This window comes from Diadema antillarum, unplaced genomic scaffold (genome assembly GCF_040938485.1).
Source record: "Diadema antillarum isolate AM-2024a unplaced genomic scaffold, OU_Dant_1.0 seq00001222_RagTag, whole genome shotgun sequence".
NCBI classification, from domain to species: domain Eukaryota; kingdom Metazoa; phylum Echinodermata; class Echinoidea; order Diadematoida; family Diadematidae; genus Diadema; species Diadema antillarum.
This window is the reverse complement of record NW_027272012.1, coordinates 17,446-34,894: the sequence shown is the minus strand read 5'-3', so window position 1 is coordinate 34,894 and position 17,449 is coordinate 17,446. Positions and strand designations below refer to the sequence as shown.

Genomic DNA, 17,449 nt, shown 5'->3' with positions numbered 1-17,449 from the left:
CATTAAATATATTATTTGCTATGTTATAATATCTTTAATATTGCAAAAACTGTTGATGTTCAAACGAATGAAAAATAATTGTAGTACAACAATATGGCCGCGCCCTTGTGTGCACATTGGGAGATAGAAAGTTACGTGATCCCCATAATAATTCGCCAGATGATAATGATATGTCATATCTTACATGTTGCAAAGGACACTTGCTTCTCATTATCGAAATTCCGTTGAGAAGTATATAATTATTCTCTAAACTGACTTCCAAGCATTTTGTATCTCTTTCAAGCGTCTAATTTGATTAGTAGACCACGCATAAATCTTCGGAATTCATGTAGCTAGACGGCGGAAATGTGGGTCAAGGGTCAATGGTCAAACTCCTTCCTGTTCCAGTGTTGTGATCCTGCCAGTGCAGTGCCTGATGACTATGATCTAACACAGAGTTAGCTCTTTCTTACCCTGCAAACTCTACAAGCCAAAGAATACTACCTTCAGATCCCTGACCATTTGCAAAGGGATTTGCAAGGGATGATCTGGCGCAAATCCTGGCCTTTGCAAGGAAATCGTGTGATCACAACTTATCAGCGGTGCCCTTTTGCTTTTCGAAACGCCTTTTCGTCGTGGGGCAGCTGCGCTGTATAGAATCTAGCTCATGCAAGGGGCAGCGCACTATCTCTCTGGTAGGTCAACCCTCAGACATTGTCATTGGCATTGCCATTGGCCGAGAACATCTAGAATTTAGACGCTAGGCAGCCGCAGAGCTCAGACTAATTATTGTTGTGTTGCTGGCCCGATGTGGTAATGGTGTGAATTGAGGCTCAGACTGGCAACATGTCGATGATGAACAGCCTTATCGGGGGTCTCAAAAGTCGGCACGACGATGTCCGCACGAGAGCAGCCAAAAACCTGCAACACTACGTCAGCACCGAGCTGCGGGAGGTGTCGGCGGACGAGCGCACCTCCTTCATGGACGAGCTGAACCACCACATTTTCGAGCTAGTGTCTAGTCAGGACGTCAATGAAAAGAAGGGTGGAATTCTAGCCATTGGTAAGAATTTTACGCTTTAATATCACATCTCCAGTCATTGCTTTATTTGTTTGAAAAATGATAAATTTATTCAAGGTAGGGTGGGACATCCAATTACCGGACGCTTTTTTTCGTGGCTTTGATTTCCGTACTCAGTGGATGAAATTTCGGCTAAAAATAACATCACTTATTCACAGACTCCTGGAAATTACGAATTCAGCCAACTTATGTCAATTCTTCGTTCCAGTTTTGAGAAAATATGCTTCAAACATACCCCTCTAAAAATAGTTGTTTTTGCGCGGTGCTCAATCGCATTGTATTACCGGACACGATTTTCGTAATCGAATAATCGAGGTCTTTTGCACCTAGTCCTTGCACCAGAATCATAATTCATCCCACAAATCACCGTACACATTCTCACCGAGCGGATGACAGAGAAAATATCGGCAAATGAGGCTCAAATTTCGTATTTTACGGTAAATGTCCGTCTTGAACATTTCGAACAGTTCACGCAATAAAACCTTGTGAGAAATCGACAACTGGTTAGACTCTATACTTCTAGTTTACGTGCTTTGTCTATAGGAGCTGCTCGCGCGGGTGATCAGCTGCGGGCCCCTTAGCGCACAACTATTCCGCATCGTTCGCGTTTGAGGACGATAGCTACAAATTTCCGATATCGATCAGTGAACTTTTGGTTTTATTGGAATCTTCAGCATTTTTCCTGTATGTGAGTGGGATTTCATAGAATTTCAGTCGTGAAATGTGATTCAAACATGCATAAATATTAACTATGAAGAGGTGCGGGTCACTCAACTATAAATTTGAGGTAAAATGTGAATTTTTTCGTGTTTTTACATTTTTATGTGGCGTTTTTTGCGATTTCGGTCCGCACAAAGTTCTGTGAGGCTAATCTACGAAGTCTCGCGCGTACAGAATGTCATTAGTACGCAAAAATGTGCGTGTCCGGTAATACCATGCGTCCGGTAATACCATGCTTGCCCCTACTAAATTACAGACGGTACGGTGCCTACAATTCGTAGCTTCCTGTCGCAAGTCCATAAAATAGAACTCATAATTCTTTGTGGGACTAGAACACGAACACCTAACGTTAACTCAGTTAAGATCTATTAATTAAATCTATATTTCTGTATTAGCCGTTGAGACTAGCTCAGCTATGGCTGTAAATCAAGTGTAATTTGTAATGCAAGCTGCCCATAATTCGACCACAGTGCTGTGCAAAATGTGACTGCTACATCTACAATTCTAGAAACCTATATTTTTTGCGCACGGTCAAACCTTGGCATGGGAGGGTCGAACCTTGGTGGTGGGGGTGTAATTCGACCACAGTGCTGTGCAAAATGTGACTGCTACATCTACAATTCTAGAAACCTATATTTTTGCGCACGGTCAAACCTTGGCATGGGAGGGTCGAACCTTGGTGGTGGGAGTGCCGTACAATAATTGTGGTGTACTAACAAGCATGCTGCTGAAAGAAATAAAAAAAAATGGTGAAATCATTAACAAACTTAGATTTTGTAAGATTGCACAAATTATGTAAACATCCACTCATATTGGCAGATGGCATAAAACTTTTAATTGTTAGTCTGCTTAAAGAGTTGACAGGGAATTGATGTTCGTTTCTACTACTCTTAACGTTTGTTACAGTGAGCCTCATTGGGATCGATGGAGACAATGCCACAAGAATCTTTCGATTTGCCAACTACCTGAGGAACCTCCTGCCCTCAAACGATGTCGTTGTAATGGAGATGGCTGCCAAGGCCATTGGTCATCTGGCTCTGGCGGGAGGCACCTTTACCCCAGAGTATGTGGACTTTGAAGTGAAGAGGGCCCTCGAGTGGCTGGGCGGGGACAGGCAGGAGGGACGCAGACATGCTGCTGTAAGTTGCAGAGAGCTAATTTTGATTCAAAGATTCTTCAGTGGAGTTGATATTACTTTATTAAGAAGACGACCTGTTTGAGCTACAATATTTATCATTCCAGCAAATATAGTATATTTTGCCCCGTTTTAAAATGTCATGTTTGTTTGTGGATGTGATTACCACCTCTGTTGTGCTGAGGACTCCATACCATCTTTTATTCACAAGAAGACCTTGTAATCTAGATTAATGGACAAACCAGCCCACTGTGTTGTTAACTTGTAATTGTATGTTCGGTGTATATAATAGTAGGTTAATTCAAATGGACAGATTATTTGCTTGGAAAGAAGAAAGAAAAAAAGAGAAGATAAATTTGACTTTCGTAAACATGATATACATGATAACAAACTCTGACTAGCTTGCTACTGTCTCTGCTGTTGTGACTGCAGTATGTTGTGAAGTTAATTTTGTACACTCAAATTTTAAGTGCCCTCCCTACTCTTTGAGGCCATACTCTGATTTAAAATGACTGTAAAATTTGTTTGTCTCATGTTTCAGGTCCTGGTTCTGCGTGAGCTAGCAGAGAACACCCCAACATTCTTCTTTCAACAAGTGCAATCTTTCTTTGACAACATCTTCAATGCCATCAGAGACCCAAAGGTGAGTTGTTCTGAAGGACTTGCTTCTCTGGGACCTACACAGAAGATCTTACTTACAAGCATTCATATTCATACACTGTACATTCATTATGTACATGATAGATTCACCACATCTGTTATTCAAACATTTTGTCTTTTCAAGTGATTATAACATCTAAGTTTGCTAAAAACAAGATGTGAAGTAAATCTGCTTTACATACTGAACTGTTTGTGTGCCACGGTGTACACATCACTATTATCAATGTGTATGCATCCTATATGATGTTTGCTGTGATGGTAGATTGATGTGAATTAAGATCAGATTAATGAAAAGACATTGATGTGATGGAACGCATAGATTTCAGCATATATGATTATTGATAACGGACAGAATAGTAAAGTCTGTGTATCTGTGACATATTGTGTACAGAAAATATTCAGTTCAACAAATCTTATGATCGTGTGGAGGCTGTCCTTACATGATGACAATAAAAGATAACTGATAGTCGTGAGCAGAAATGTGTTAACATCTTCCTGATCTCATATCATGATCTGTTACAGCAAGCCATTAGAGAGGCGGCAGTGTCGGCACTGAGAGCCTGCTTGGAGCTAACAGCCCAGAGGGAAACAAAAGAGATGCAAAAACCACAGTGGTACAAGGTGAGTTGATCTGGTGGTGTACATACCCAGCAAATTTGATGGTTCTATCTAAGCATGTTCTGTAAACCCCATGCTAAGTATTTATCACAGACTTATGTCTTTTTTTTATTATGCTTTTTTAAGTGTGCCCTTATTAACTTTTGTCTCAAAATGTAATTTCAGACCAGTTGGGTGGAAAAAAAAAATCCTCATTTTGTGTGTCTGATTTCTTGTTTTGGGGACGGTTACAATTGTTGATTTTATGAAAGGCAATCGCTTAGAGAAGTTTTCCCTTTGCCGAGATGCATGTAGATTTCATATACTTTAGTCAGGAGGTTACATCATTACATCGAAACAACTTCAGGGAATACCTCGTGATGTAGTCTCGTAATCTGGGATTTGCATGACACAAGTGTGGAAGAGGTGATAAAAACAACAACAACAACAACGGCGTGTTAAGTTATGATGAATGTGCACAAAGAAAAAAACAACAACAAAGTATTGAACTTCCGATGGATGTGCACTCTTTGTGGCAGCAAACTTACGAGGAGGCCGAGAAGGGCTTTGAAGAGGTCGGATCCAAGGAGAAAGGCCTGAACCGAGATGACCGCACCCACGGGTCACTCCTGATCATCAACGAGCTCATTCGCAACAGCAGCCGAGAAGGAGAGGTGAGGGGGTCTGATGGGGTGGGGTGGAATGGGGATGGGGGGAGTGGACTTGTTTTTGTGTATTTCTTAATCTCCACAGCACTGAGTTGGCAGGATATCTCATTTTTCTCTCATCACTGACTCTTACATCTATCCTAGTTTCACTTCTAACCTGATGGTGGCAAACTTTTGAGAAATTAGGTCTGCTTTTTTTTCCCCAAACAATTTATGCAGTTTGGAAGAATATCAGTGATGCTTGTTTGATACAGGTACATGTTAGCTGACAGTTCAAATGCAATTTTTGTTTTACTTTTTTTAGTTGTTTGTATTTTCAGTCATCAGTGCTAAGATATTGAAGATAAGCTTTTATGAGGTGTTAAAATCAGTTACCAACTTTCGTTGCTAATTCCTCTTTTGTATAACATTTGGTAGATAAGAAGATATTACACATCATTTCTTCAAATTTGTTTGCTCCGTGATGACACATTGTTTTTTTTTCAACTCAGCTCATGATGGCAAAATGATCTCTAACTTCAGTTGTTCATTGACTCAAAATTCCATTTACCTCCCTCTTTGCAGCGCCTACGCCAGGAGATGGAAGAGATATCTCAACAACAGACCCAGCACGAGCACAGCTTTAAGGTATGGTGTCTTCAAATCGACTTTTCTTTGCTCCGAATTGTGTGCTGAAGAAAATATAATGCTTCATCGATAACGTACTGTACTCCGTAGTTCTTTGCTGTTGCTAAGCCAGAAACGTGTGAGGGTGAAATCAAAACAGTTGTCCTCTCTGTGTAGACACAAATGGCAAGAGCAGTTTACAATATTGGATGTCACTACTCACTACACCATTTCTTCTTTATGATTATAATGTGCATAATGTATCCTGAAGACAAATATAGCTTACTGTAAGTTTCTCCCATCTGCCCACCCCCCCCAATAACAATAAGCTAGCAAACAAAGAAACAAACAAATCACCCTTTTTTATGTCAATATAATAACAATGTATCTAGAATGATTTACAATAAAAGTACTTCAATTCAGTATGCACTCACAACCTCTCAGTGGTAGCACAGGGATGTAAGAAAAATTGTATGTAAATATCTGACTGAATAGTTCATCGTATGTCATTTGCTTGTACTTGTTTTATAGAGTAAAATGGTCTGTTATCATGTCATCTGATATGTTAATTTGACTGACAATGGCAAGCCAATTAAATAGTGACATCAAAATTATAATGCTTGAGAAAGATGTTCTAATCATATTATGCTGCTGTTTTATGCTTAGCTAGGAGTGTATTTTGCTTTCTATCTTGTCTTACACATATCATTGTACATTTGTGTTTTGCTGTTTTTTAGTGATTTTTTTGAAGTGCTGGGAAGTGTGATGCTCAAATGCTTTATGAATGATATGTGTCTAATTCTGCAAGTACGTGTACTCGATCATGCCCATTTTCTTTTCCTCATAGGAGCTAGGTTCGTCAAGCAGCAAGGCCAAGCCCCCGCCTGGCCCCCAGCTAGGCCACAGCCTGCACCTTCAGCGGGGTCTGGCCAGCCCCCTGTCCCTAGTCAGCACCAGTATCCAGCCGAAGCCTCGCATTACCGAGAGTCGCTATTGCCAGGAGCTCATGCAGCAGAAGTTTGATGCTGTGAGTCCGACCAAGCATTCCCTTCTTTCAAATTAGAGTTCTGCATTCCTTTTTTTATTTCCATTCAAAGGTTCCATTAATCCACTCTCTCACTTTGTCCAAGCACTCCTTTTCATTGTCAACTGATTTTTGTATGTTTGTTTGTGTTGTCACAGAAAGAACAGTGCAAGCAAAAAAAAAAAAAAAAAAGATATCAAACAACACTACAACATCAAGACGTGATGTTTGCAAATAGGTGTCAGAAACTCTGCAATGAGTTCTTTCTCTCGGTGGCCATGAACCCCTTTTGCCGTATCATTTTGTTTATGTTTGCGAAAACACAGAAAAGATCTTTTCTTCATTTGTTCATTTTCATTACCGCTGTTTATTGACAGGTATGCCATCAAGTCCTGAAGTTCCGGAACAGCCGGAGTCCGTTGATTCAGCAGACACTCCTCAACTTGCTGCCACGGCTGGCGGCCTTTGAGCCAAAGAGATTTGTCTCATAGTGAGTTCTTCCAATGTTACTGTGAAACTACAGTTTGTACTGTAATACTGCGATATATTTTTCCGCAAGTACTTTTTCACACTCTACTGAGTAAGATGAATTCTATTTTTTGTGTGTGGAATCAACGCATCACATAATGTTACATATTGCAGGTGAAATATTCACATGCTTTGATTTTTGCAACACTTTTTTGTTTGCGCGAAATGTGCAAAAATTTCCTCACCCCGAAAATTTCCAGTTTTACAGTATTTAGGAGACCAGTCTACTGCTTCATAGAGAGTTACGTTCAATTTATTGAGCATAACTCGGTGAACTCGATCATTCCTGATCTTAACTCTGTTTCATAAAGATACTTATGCTTGATGTGAAGCACCAGTTTACCAGCAAATCGAGTGTAACTATTTTGAATGGCTTCAATCGTAAGATCAGTCTTATGATCAGTCTTTATGAACAGAGTCCAGAATCGTTTTAGCAATATTGAAATCGCTTGTGGTTACAAAATAAGGCCTAGATGATATGGCATGCATCTCTCAGATTTGCACTCATTCCTTTCCTGTATCATGTCATATGGATTTCTACTCTTCTGTTTTATTTCTCTTTCAGCTATTTGGATGACACTGTGACCTACATGCTGATCTCTTTGAGAAGGGTATGTGCTGTATCATAGATGCCAAGTTAAAAAAAAAATTTATGAGTGAGATTTTCATGACTCAGCATCTCAGGGTGCGCGCATGTGCGTGAGCGAGAGTGCGAAGCGACCGAGTGAGGGGAGGGTGTGGGAAGGGGATGTCCGCCCTCCCATGGTAGGGAGCTTTTTCAATTTTTAGCTCTTAATGGTGCAAGCTGGTGCATACTTAAGTGACTGTACTTTACTTATTTTAAGACACAAAAGGGAAATATGCCTTCAATTGCAAGTCTCACTTTCAAGCTATGCTCCCAATGCGTGAGATCGTGAGACAGACCCTAAATGCTTGAGTCTCACTCACAATGCGTGAGACTTGGTAGCTCTGCTGTATACAAAATCTTATTCTCTTTGGTGGTGTAGAAACATGTCTTCTTTGAAACACCCAAAGAATACAGAAGCATTTTTCAAAGTCATTGATTTATTTGGTCCACACTGGAGATTTTGTCCCAAGTGTATTCCTCAACAGGAAATTGTTCTGAAAATGTCAAAGCCTGTGGCCATACACTTTATTTTGGGATTTGTGGACATATTCCTGTTTCATCCAACAGCAAAATTTATTTGTTGGACTGAATATCATAATGCCCTTGAAAAGAGAAATAATCTTCTGAAGAAGATTCTGTTTGTGTTTCAGTGTTTGGTGGAGGGGTATGGGGTGAAAAGAGTGTTTAGATGTGGAGATGTGTGGTATGAATTAGAATACCACTTTAGGCTGATTTGTATACCACATTTTAAGATGTACTAGTGTTTGTATTTTTTGCATTTTTTTTTTGATATGTACAGTTTATATTTGAGGAATATTCATGTTTGTTATTCTTTATGTGATTACATGATACATTGTAATTCATGTAAATTATATTTTATGCTACCATTAAGTGAAATCATCAAAGATTACGAAAGGAAGTGTGTGCATGGGGGGGGGGGGGGGGGCTATGCCTGTGTTGGTGAGAGAATAAGCGCAAGAGAGAAAGAAATAGAGTAAAAGAAAAAAAAAACCAACAGCTGTTAGGCACACTATGTACGGATGTAATTGGCTAACTGATATTTGAAATATTGCATGCACAGTGAAACAGACATAAAATTTTATTAGTGTGTATAACTGACAACCGGTGATTCACTGTACGTGAGTAGACGTAAACATAGTGTGTTGAAGGAAGTGTGTGCATGGGGGGGGGGGGGGGGGGGGGGGGGCTATGCCTGTGTTGGTGAGAGAATAAGTACAAGAGAGAAAGAAATAGAGTAAAAGAAAAAAACAACAACAGCTTAGGCACACTATGTACGAATGTAATTGGCTAACTGATATTTAAAATATTGCATGCACAGTGAAACAGACATAAAATTTTATTAGTGTGTATAACTGACAACAGGTGATTCACTGTACGTGAGTAGACATGAACATAGTGTGTTGAAGGAAGTGTGTGCATGGGGGGGGGGGGGGGGGGCTATGCCTGTGTTGGTGAGAGAATAAGTACAAGAGAGAAAGAAATAGAGTAAAAGAAAAAAAATAGCTTAGGCACACTATGTACGAATGTAGTTGGCTTACTGATATGTGAAATATTGCATGCACAGTGAAATAAGCATAACATTTTTTTTTTTAGTATGAATGAGTGACGATTCACTGTATGTGAGTGGACATGAACACATCGTGCTGAAGGTTAGGACTTGCTGTGACCTTTGTTTGGATTCAATGTCCACAGGAGCGAGAAAAGTCCAATGCCTTTCAGGCTGTAGGTTTGCTGGCTGTGGCGGTCAAGGGGAACATTACTGACCATCTCAGTAAGATTCTTGACATTGTGAGATCCTCACTTCCGCACAAGGACATTCCACACAGGTTAGTCGCTGAACACTGGAAATGTTTCATAATGTGGCGATGTGGAGGTTGAATATTTTGCCCAATTTCAGCAGTATTTCTTGGGAGTACAAATAAAATTGTGTAAATATGTTTTTTTTTTCCCCCCTTCTTTTATGGCGGATACTTTCATAGCATTACAGTCTCCCTTCAGATTTCTTTACTATCTAGCTTGTCCTGTGTGCACCCTCATATTTTGTGCCTTTGAGTATTGCACAAGACATTTAGCATACATAAGAGAAGAACATGTAGAATGCTCCCTTTGTGTCATGTCATTGATTTTTTTTTTCACAATGAAAGGCAAGTAATACTGTCAAAGGTCATGTGGTATGGTTGTATGGGGATATTCTCTAGATTTTCTGTCCTTTACATTTTGCCATTTTCGTATTATGTCTCATTGACATTGACTGTGCTTTGCATCATGTATGTATTTGGCTTCTCTTATAGGTCACATGTTTAAGTATTGAAATCTAGAACTACAGCTTGTTATGGTTGCAGTGGGCACTGAGATCTGCAAATGTCCACATGTCTTTGTTAAATTTGCGATTTTTGGAACACTGAGAATTTTTTATTGAGGTCCCACTTTGCTAAACATACATGGGTTGTGTTGTTTACAGAGTAGGAGCACAGGATATGAATGTCACCTTTCAGATTGAGATTTTGATTTTGCTTGAGATTTTTGTTTCCGACCTAACACAAAGTAGTGGAGTGTAGAGAGCTATGACAGCTCAGTAATGCAAAACAATCATGGAATATTTTCTCTTCATCCATCAAGGAGACACAAGAGCATTGTGGTTGACCCTGCCGTGTTCACCTGCATCAGCATGCTTGCCAGGGCCGTGGGTCCAACCATTGCCAGAGAGGTCAAAGAACTATTGGAACCCATGCTGGCTGTGGGGCTGAGGTGAGAAGCAAACTTTTCCTCATTAGACAGAACTCTTCGTACTCACTCATTACAGAGACTCCAACTCTCCCGTTTTCGACGGGAGATCTCCCGCCGAAAGCCCATTTTGGCAAAATCTCCTGTTCTCCCGCTTGAGATTTGAATTATCCCGCCCTGGCTCTGTGTCTCCCGGTGGAAAGGATTTCTTACTTATTGCTATCGTATGTTGAAAAAATAAACCTTAGATAGCACCAGAGAACATCTAGAACCCTAGGAACTTTGCACTTCGCACACATCAACTTGGAATCTCCCGTTTGCTAGGGGTTTCAGGCGGGAGAAATCTCCAGATCAGAAGGTGATTGGGGTTGGAGTCTCTGTCATTATGTGTGATACCTGTGGAAAAGAGGCCCTTCCACGAATTGAGAAACACGTACACCATACATGTATGTTTCTCACTCCTTCCCCCGCCCCCCCCCGCCCCCCATATTTTTATAGCCTTTGGCTGCCCTGCCACACATTTTCAGAGGTGATTTTCTTGATGCTAAACTCCAAGTGCACTGTGCATGGGATTCTGGTGCATAGTTCATGTTGATCCATGTAGGAAAAGCCCCGGATGACTTTCTCAGTGGAGATTGCTTCCAATTTAAAGTTGACTCTCATCTACCAGTTATTCGACTTGCTTTTTGAGAACAGAGTAAATGTAGTGTAAAAGTGGAACAGGCCATTTTAGCAGTATATATTGAAAGATATCCTGACCCAAGCTCTTATAAGATAATTCATGATGATAGTAGATACATGTAATTTTCCAAGTTGATAATGATTTTTCTCATCCTCCTTTCGGTCCTGCTCGTACTCGTCCTTACCCTTCTGTAATATCTCTTGTTGCCCATTTCCCCTCATCCACTCCTTTTGCTCTTCCTATTCCTCATCATCCATTTCTTCTCCTATTCTCCTTCTCTCCTCTTCCCCATTTTGTTCTTTATCCTGTTGCTATTCTTCCTCATCTGCATATTTTGTTCTTTGTCGTCATCTTATCATAACATCATCTTTTTTTTAAACTTTTTTTTTTCACCTCTTCTGCTGCTTCTCCCGATCCCTGTCCCTCTCCTTGTACTCCTCCTCTTCCTCTATCCCTCATCCTCCTCTACTTTCTCCTCATTAACATCCTTCTACTCCTCATCGTCACCATCATCTTTGTCATAATTTTTACCATCGTTTTCTCCCACATCATCATCACCACCATCATCATTGTCATCACTCTAATCATTGTTCTCCTCCTCCTCATCTTCATACTACTGTGGTCTTCATCATTATTTTTATCATCTGCCTCCTCATCATCATTATCATTATCATCTTCATCATCATCTTCATCATCATTCTAATCATTGCTCGTCTCCTCATCTTTGTCACTGCGGTCTTCATCATTATTTTTATTATTATCTGCCTCCTTTGCATCATCATCATCATCATCATCATCATCATTACCACCTTTGCACTTTTCTCTCATCCAGCCCCGCCCTGACTGCTGCCCTGCACGACCTAGCCCAGCAGATCCCCCAGCTGAAGAAAGACATTCAGGACGGTCTGCTCAAAATGCTCTCCCTGGTCCTCATGCACAAGCCGCTCAGACACCCCGGCACCCCGAGGGCGCTCATGTCACCAGCTGGACAGACAGGTCTGTGCATTTGTGTGTGTGTTTCACTTTGCTGATTTTTATTTTCCAGTCCCTGCGGTATGTTGAAATGCAATTTTAAGAAGGTGTTGATGAAGCAGCATAGTAAAGAATTGCAGATTCAGCAGTGGAGCTATAGTCTGTCGATGAATTTGTATGTCTACCTACATAGTGTGTATGTATGTATGTGTGTGTTCGGGTGTGTGTTTGTGTGTAATTCTGTCGCTGTGAGTCACGGTTAGCTTTCATATTCATATACAGTGGATCATATCATGTATTGAAGTGAGATACAGTATGTAGAGGCAGGATTGGCCTCGCTTATCTTGGACAACAAATTTGGATTTAGGCAATAATAGTCTTGAGGTTTTCATATCTGGTTTCTTTTCTTTTTTTAATTTTGATTGCAGCTGTACAAGACTTGCTTATTCATTCGCATATGGAAATGTTGTGGTGAAAAAGGACAAATGAATACCTATTTCACATGGTTGCCTGTAACACAGGTAACATGTCTTGTGGCTTCATTGTATAGAGGATAATTTTCAAAAGTAATCTGTGATGTTACCTTCGGTGTGATTGGTCTTTTTGTGCTTTTCAACTTTCGGTTATCTAGATACCCCGATGCTGACAAAATTGAAATGGTACTTGGGAGAAAACAAACAGGACTTAATGGCCCAAATTCATGAAGGTGGTACAATTGAAACCATGGTTTAAACCATGGAGCGTCAAGTGTCGCATGGAATGTTTCGTTACAAAATCAGTCATTTCGTCGATGAAATGATTATTTTGTAACGAAATGACGACATTTTGTAACTAAATGAACATTTCGTCCACGAAATGATAATTTTGGTAACAAAACGGGCATTTCGTAAACGAAACGGTCATTTTGTCGACGAAATGACCGATTTCGTAATGAAATATTCCGTGCGACACTTGGCGCCTCATGGTGTTTGTCCATGGTTTAAACCATGGTTTCATTTGTACAGTTGTACCACCTTCGTGAATTTGGGCCCTTGAGTTTTATTCATTTACCAAGAAACATTCACATCATTGATTGTGTATTGCTGTATGGATTTATCAGTCCTGAGCACGGCTCTTCTGCGTAAATGAAATAAGAAATCTTTATCCTCATTTCAAATACAAGGTTGTAGGTATCAAGGACTTTCCTATTGATGACATTTAGGTTATGATCTCTCCTATCAAGTCACAACACTTGCAGTGCAAAATCCTGAAGATTTTCTGTGCTTACGCCAAATTTCTATCTTCAATAATGCTGTAGGTACAGCTTTGGCCTCACCGGATTCTGGGGACATCACCAGCACCGTCCTCGCCCTTCGGACACTGGGGACCTTTGACTTTGAGGGTCACTCCCTGACCCAGTTTGTCCGGCACTGCGCTGACCACTTCCTGTCCAGCGAGCACAAGGAGATCAGGATGGAGGCGGCCAGAACATGCTCCAGCCTGCTGCAACCGGCTGTCAGCGTGAGACATATTAACTGATTGCATGTAGTTTGAAAATATTATATCTCACAATAGGCTTTGTTCTTTCAGAAATTTTTGATTTTCTGCATACATCAAAGTTAAGCTGTCAGAGTACTAAACATTCAACTGCTACTCGCAGTGCTGTACTATCACTAATGAAGCTGATGATTGTGATGATAATGAAAGTACCCCTGTTGCTGTTACAACCACTACTTCTACTACTACAATTCTGTGTTTTTATTTAAGTAATTTATTTTGTTTATGTTAACCCCCTCTATACTCATTCCACATCTGGCTACAAAGTTGTATCTTCCAGTTCACAGAGAAAGTAATGAAGAAAGTAAACACTCCAACTTTGATATTCATAGTCAAGGAAAGAACCAAACCTATCTTGCAAAGATGCATTATCCACCTTTCCTTTCCTCGTTGTCATTATACAGTTACGGAGTGCCCCGCACCCAGTGAGTGCCACTAACACTCAAGTTGTTGCCGAGGTCCTCTCCAAACTGCTCGTGGTTGCCATCACTGACTCGGGTAAGGGATAGTTGCAACTCTTACTGTGATGATTATGATAATGTTTATGGCGGTGGTGATGAAGGTGATGATGATGATGATGATGATGATGATGATGATGATGATAATGATGATGATGATGATGATGATGATGATGATGATGATGATGATGATGATGATGGTGGTGGTGGTGGTGTTGGTGGTAGTGATGGTGGTGATGATGATGATGGTGATGGTGGTGGTGGTGGTGTTGGTCGTGGTGATGAAGGTGGTGATGATGATGATGATAATGTTGATAATGATGATGGAGGAAGTGGTGGTGATGGTGGTGGTGTTAATGGTTGTGGTGGTGATGATGATGATGGTTGTTGTGGTGGTGTCGGTGGTGGTGATGGTGATGATGATGATGGTGATGGTGGTGGTATGAGATGTGTGGTTTTGGTGGTGATGGTGAAGATGATTATGGCAATGATGTGATGGTGGTGATGATGGTGATGGTGATGGCAGTGGTGTTGGTAGTGGTGTGGTGTTGATAATGGTGGTGGTGATGACGATTATGTTTATATCAGTGAGATTTAAAAGATTTTGATTCTCGAAGGGTATCATCCACATGATATCAGTGATGACTATGAAACATGGTTGAAACAAGTTCATAAAACAAAGTGAGTGTAGACATTAGATATATTTTCAATAGGAAAGTGATGAGGAATACTAAATATGCTGAGAGGATTAGAATGGTAACCATAGTAGTTGCAGTGATGATGATGTTGAAGAAAATGACACTAATGATAAAAATGAACTTGAAAACTGAAATGATGGGACAGCATTTCCTGTTTACTATCATTGCAGTGTTCATGAATGTGGACTTCCTTTACAATGGATTCAGTCTGGTTTTCGTGACTCCAAGCTGAAAAAAAGAAGAAAGAAATTAAATAGAAAATGAGTTTAAAGATTATGTCTAGCATTGGTGATTGATGAAACACTTCAATCTGATTTAACAGTGAAATATATGCTGATGTTATGACAGCACTGGAGAACTGTACTATATTCATGTCCACAAGATTTGCTCTGCAGTGCACTTGCATTTTTACTACACAATACCTGAACTTGTGTTATTTATTGATCGTCAATGAATTTTGTCTTGGTGATTTCCTTGAGATGGTATATGATGCAATTTTTACTCCTCTGATGAAGATCCGGACATTCGGTACTGCGTTCTCGCCTCTCTTGACGAGCGTTTCGATGGGCACCTTGCTCAAGCGGAGAACCTTGGTGCCCTCTTCCTTGCCCTCAATGACGAGATCTTTGAAATCCGGGAGCTGGCCATGTGCACCATCGGACGACTAAGCAACCTCAACCCCGCCTATGTCATGCCTTCCTTGAGGAAGACACTAATACAGGTAGCGTTTGGTTTTTCTTTACCATTGGAAATTGCGGAATGGCTATGAATAGATCTCAGAATACAAAAGATCAACTACCAGAAATTCTTCCAGTCTCAACACTGGCAGAACGAATGCAAGTATTTGCTAAGTTGTCATTTAATTTTTAGATGTATCAGTTTTTGGAACCTTCATGAAATGTTTGTAAAGCATAAAGAAAAAAGAAACTAATGTCTTCTGTGTATTCCGGTACTGCTTTATGATCACATGTATTAAAAGTTTGGTCAAGAAAATGGTCTTGCACCTGTTGTCACTACATAAGTTGTAGCTTAGCTTTACCAGTACAAATGTATTAGATACCATGCACTTTTTTTTTCTTCGAAGAACAACAGTGAATTGAACAAGTCCCTAAAGATGTTTGGCTTGTAATTGAAGAATTTGTTGGAGAACATTATGAAATATGAGCGAGTCCCCCCAGATTTGGGGTAATAACTGAAGAATTTGTTTAGAGAAAGTGTCATGTCACATGTTTCCATACACTAATGACCACCTATTCCCCACTATCATCCTTCAGATCCTAACAGAGTTGGAGCACAGTGGTGTGGGGCGTAACAAGGAGCAGAGTGCTCGGATGCTGGCTCACCTTGTCTCCAACGCACCGCGCCTCATCCGCCCCTACATGGAGCCTATTCTCAAGGTATGGGAGATGGCTGGATGGTTGGGATGGGGGTTTGAGCACAGATTAACGTTATGACCCAACTTCACAAAGGCTATTTAAATCAAATCTACAGTCTATATTTAGTCCATCAACCATTTCAAACGAGCAACAAAATTGGCATAAGTGTACCTTTCACATGTATGTGTCAGCACGCGTTCATTGTTGGATTTCTGTTGGCATACTTGATATGTCATGCACATTTATGCAGGCAAATTTGCATAATCCATGGGCCATGACAATGTCTCACTTGGTTTTGGACATTGAAAGCATTTGACTTTTTAAAGCATGTAGACTCTAAGACTTCTATAAACGATAAGACTGTCTTTGTTGTTGTTGTTGGTGTGTGTGTGATGCACAGGCTTTGGTTCCCAAACTGAAAGAAGCGGATCCCAACCCCAGCGTCGTCATCAACGTCCTGGCTGCGATCGGAGAACAGGCTCAGGTGAGTTCAGATGTCAGGATGATTGTCATGTTTATATTAGCGATATCTTTTTATCTAGTTTGATAGTGAAATATGTGTACATGTATGTTGGTTCATTGATTATGGAAAATATCAGCAATATTAGGAGGACCAAACGGGAAAAAAAATGAAATGGTCATACTCTTTGTCTTGGGCCATCAAAAATGTGTGTAGTTTTCTTTGAGGTGGTCATATTGAGGCTTTATCAGTTTGACAAAATGAGTTAAAGACACACAGGTCTTAGAATATGACTATTTCAGAGGACAATTGCTGTAAACTAAACTCAAAAGAAAGAAACATATTGTGTTTACTAAATGAATTTGTGTATTAGATGCAAATTGCATTTCAGCTTTTTCTGAAAAAAAAAGAAGAAGAAGAAAAGCTATTGATCTTTCAAACTAACACAAGATAAGCAAACATATTGTGTTCATGGAATGCATCAATCTAAGAGTCAAATTTCAAAGAGTTTTTATTTTTTTAGCTTGAGAAACAGATTAGGGAACCTAGCACAGCACTTGGTTCATCATGGCAAGTTGAATCCTTGTGTGCTCTTGAGTGCCGATTGATACAGAAAACTCTACTTTATTGCGTACACTGCCAAAAGTCCCTGACAGAGACAGAGTTAATACGATAAGCACAATAATCCATCGCTATGAAGCTATATTGCCTTGCATTCCCTGATCGCCATGAGTTTGTTGATAAAGTGTGAGTTATGTCTTGTCTTCCAGGTGAGCGGGATTGAGATGAAGAAATGGATGGATGAACTCTGCCCCATCATGCTGGAGATGCTGCAGGACAGCGCCTCACTCCGAAAGAGGGAGGTAAGATGCCAAGCTCCTTTCTGAAACATGGAC

The 17,449-nt window shown here is 40.3% G+C and overlaps 1 protein-coding gene across 1 annotated transcript in view; it reads left to right on the top strand.

Moving 5' to 3' along the window:
* Nucleotides 1-724: 724 nt before the first annotated feature.
* Nucleotides 725-17,449, top strand: part of LOC139744945 (serine/threonine-protein kinase mTOR-like) — a gene marked incomplete at its 3' end in the record, with an annotated part of 33,736 nt that continues 17,011 nt past the window's right edge. The window contains exons 1-18 of the mRNA XM_071655358.1: nt 725-1,042; nt 2,687-2,919; nt 3,457-3,558; nt 4,098-4,196; nt 4,712-4,846; nt 5,405-5,467; nt 6,294-6,473; nt 6,848-6,960; nt 7,564-7,609; nt 9,340-9,473; nt 10,267-10,395; nt 11,886-12,049; nt 13,323-13,525; nt 13,966-14,059; nt 15,233-15,438; nt 15,992-16,114; nt 16,494-16,577; nt 17,324-17,416. Coding sequence (XP_071511459.1) covers nt 826-1,042; nt 2,687-2,919; nt 3,457-3,558; nt 4,098-4,196; nt 4,712-4,846; nt 5,405-5,467; nt 6,294-6,473; nt 6,848-6,960; nt 7,564-7,609; nt 9,340-9,473; nt 10,267-10,395; nt 11,886-12,049; nt 13,323-13,525; nt 13,966-14,059; nt 15,233-15,438; nt 15,992-16,114; nt 16,494-16,577; nt 17,324-17,416 — 2,418 coding nt within the window. The remainder of the gene's footprint in view (nt 1,043-2,686; nt 2,920-3,456; nt 3,559-4,097; nt 4,197-4,711; nt 4,847-5,404; nt 5,468-6,293; nt 6,474-6,847; nt 6,961-7,563; nt 7,610-9,339; nt 9,474-10,266; nt 10,396-11,885; nt 12,050-13,322; nt 13,526-13,965; nt 14,060-15,232; nt 15,439-15,991; nt 16,115-16,493; nt 16,578-17,323; nt 17,417-17,449) is intronic.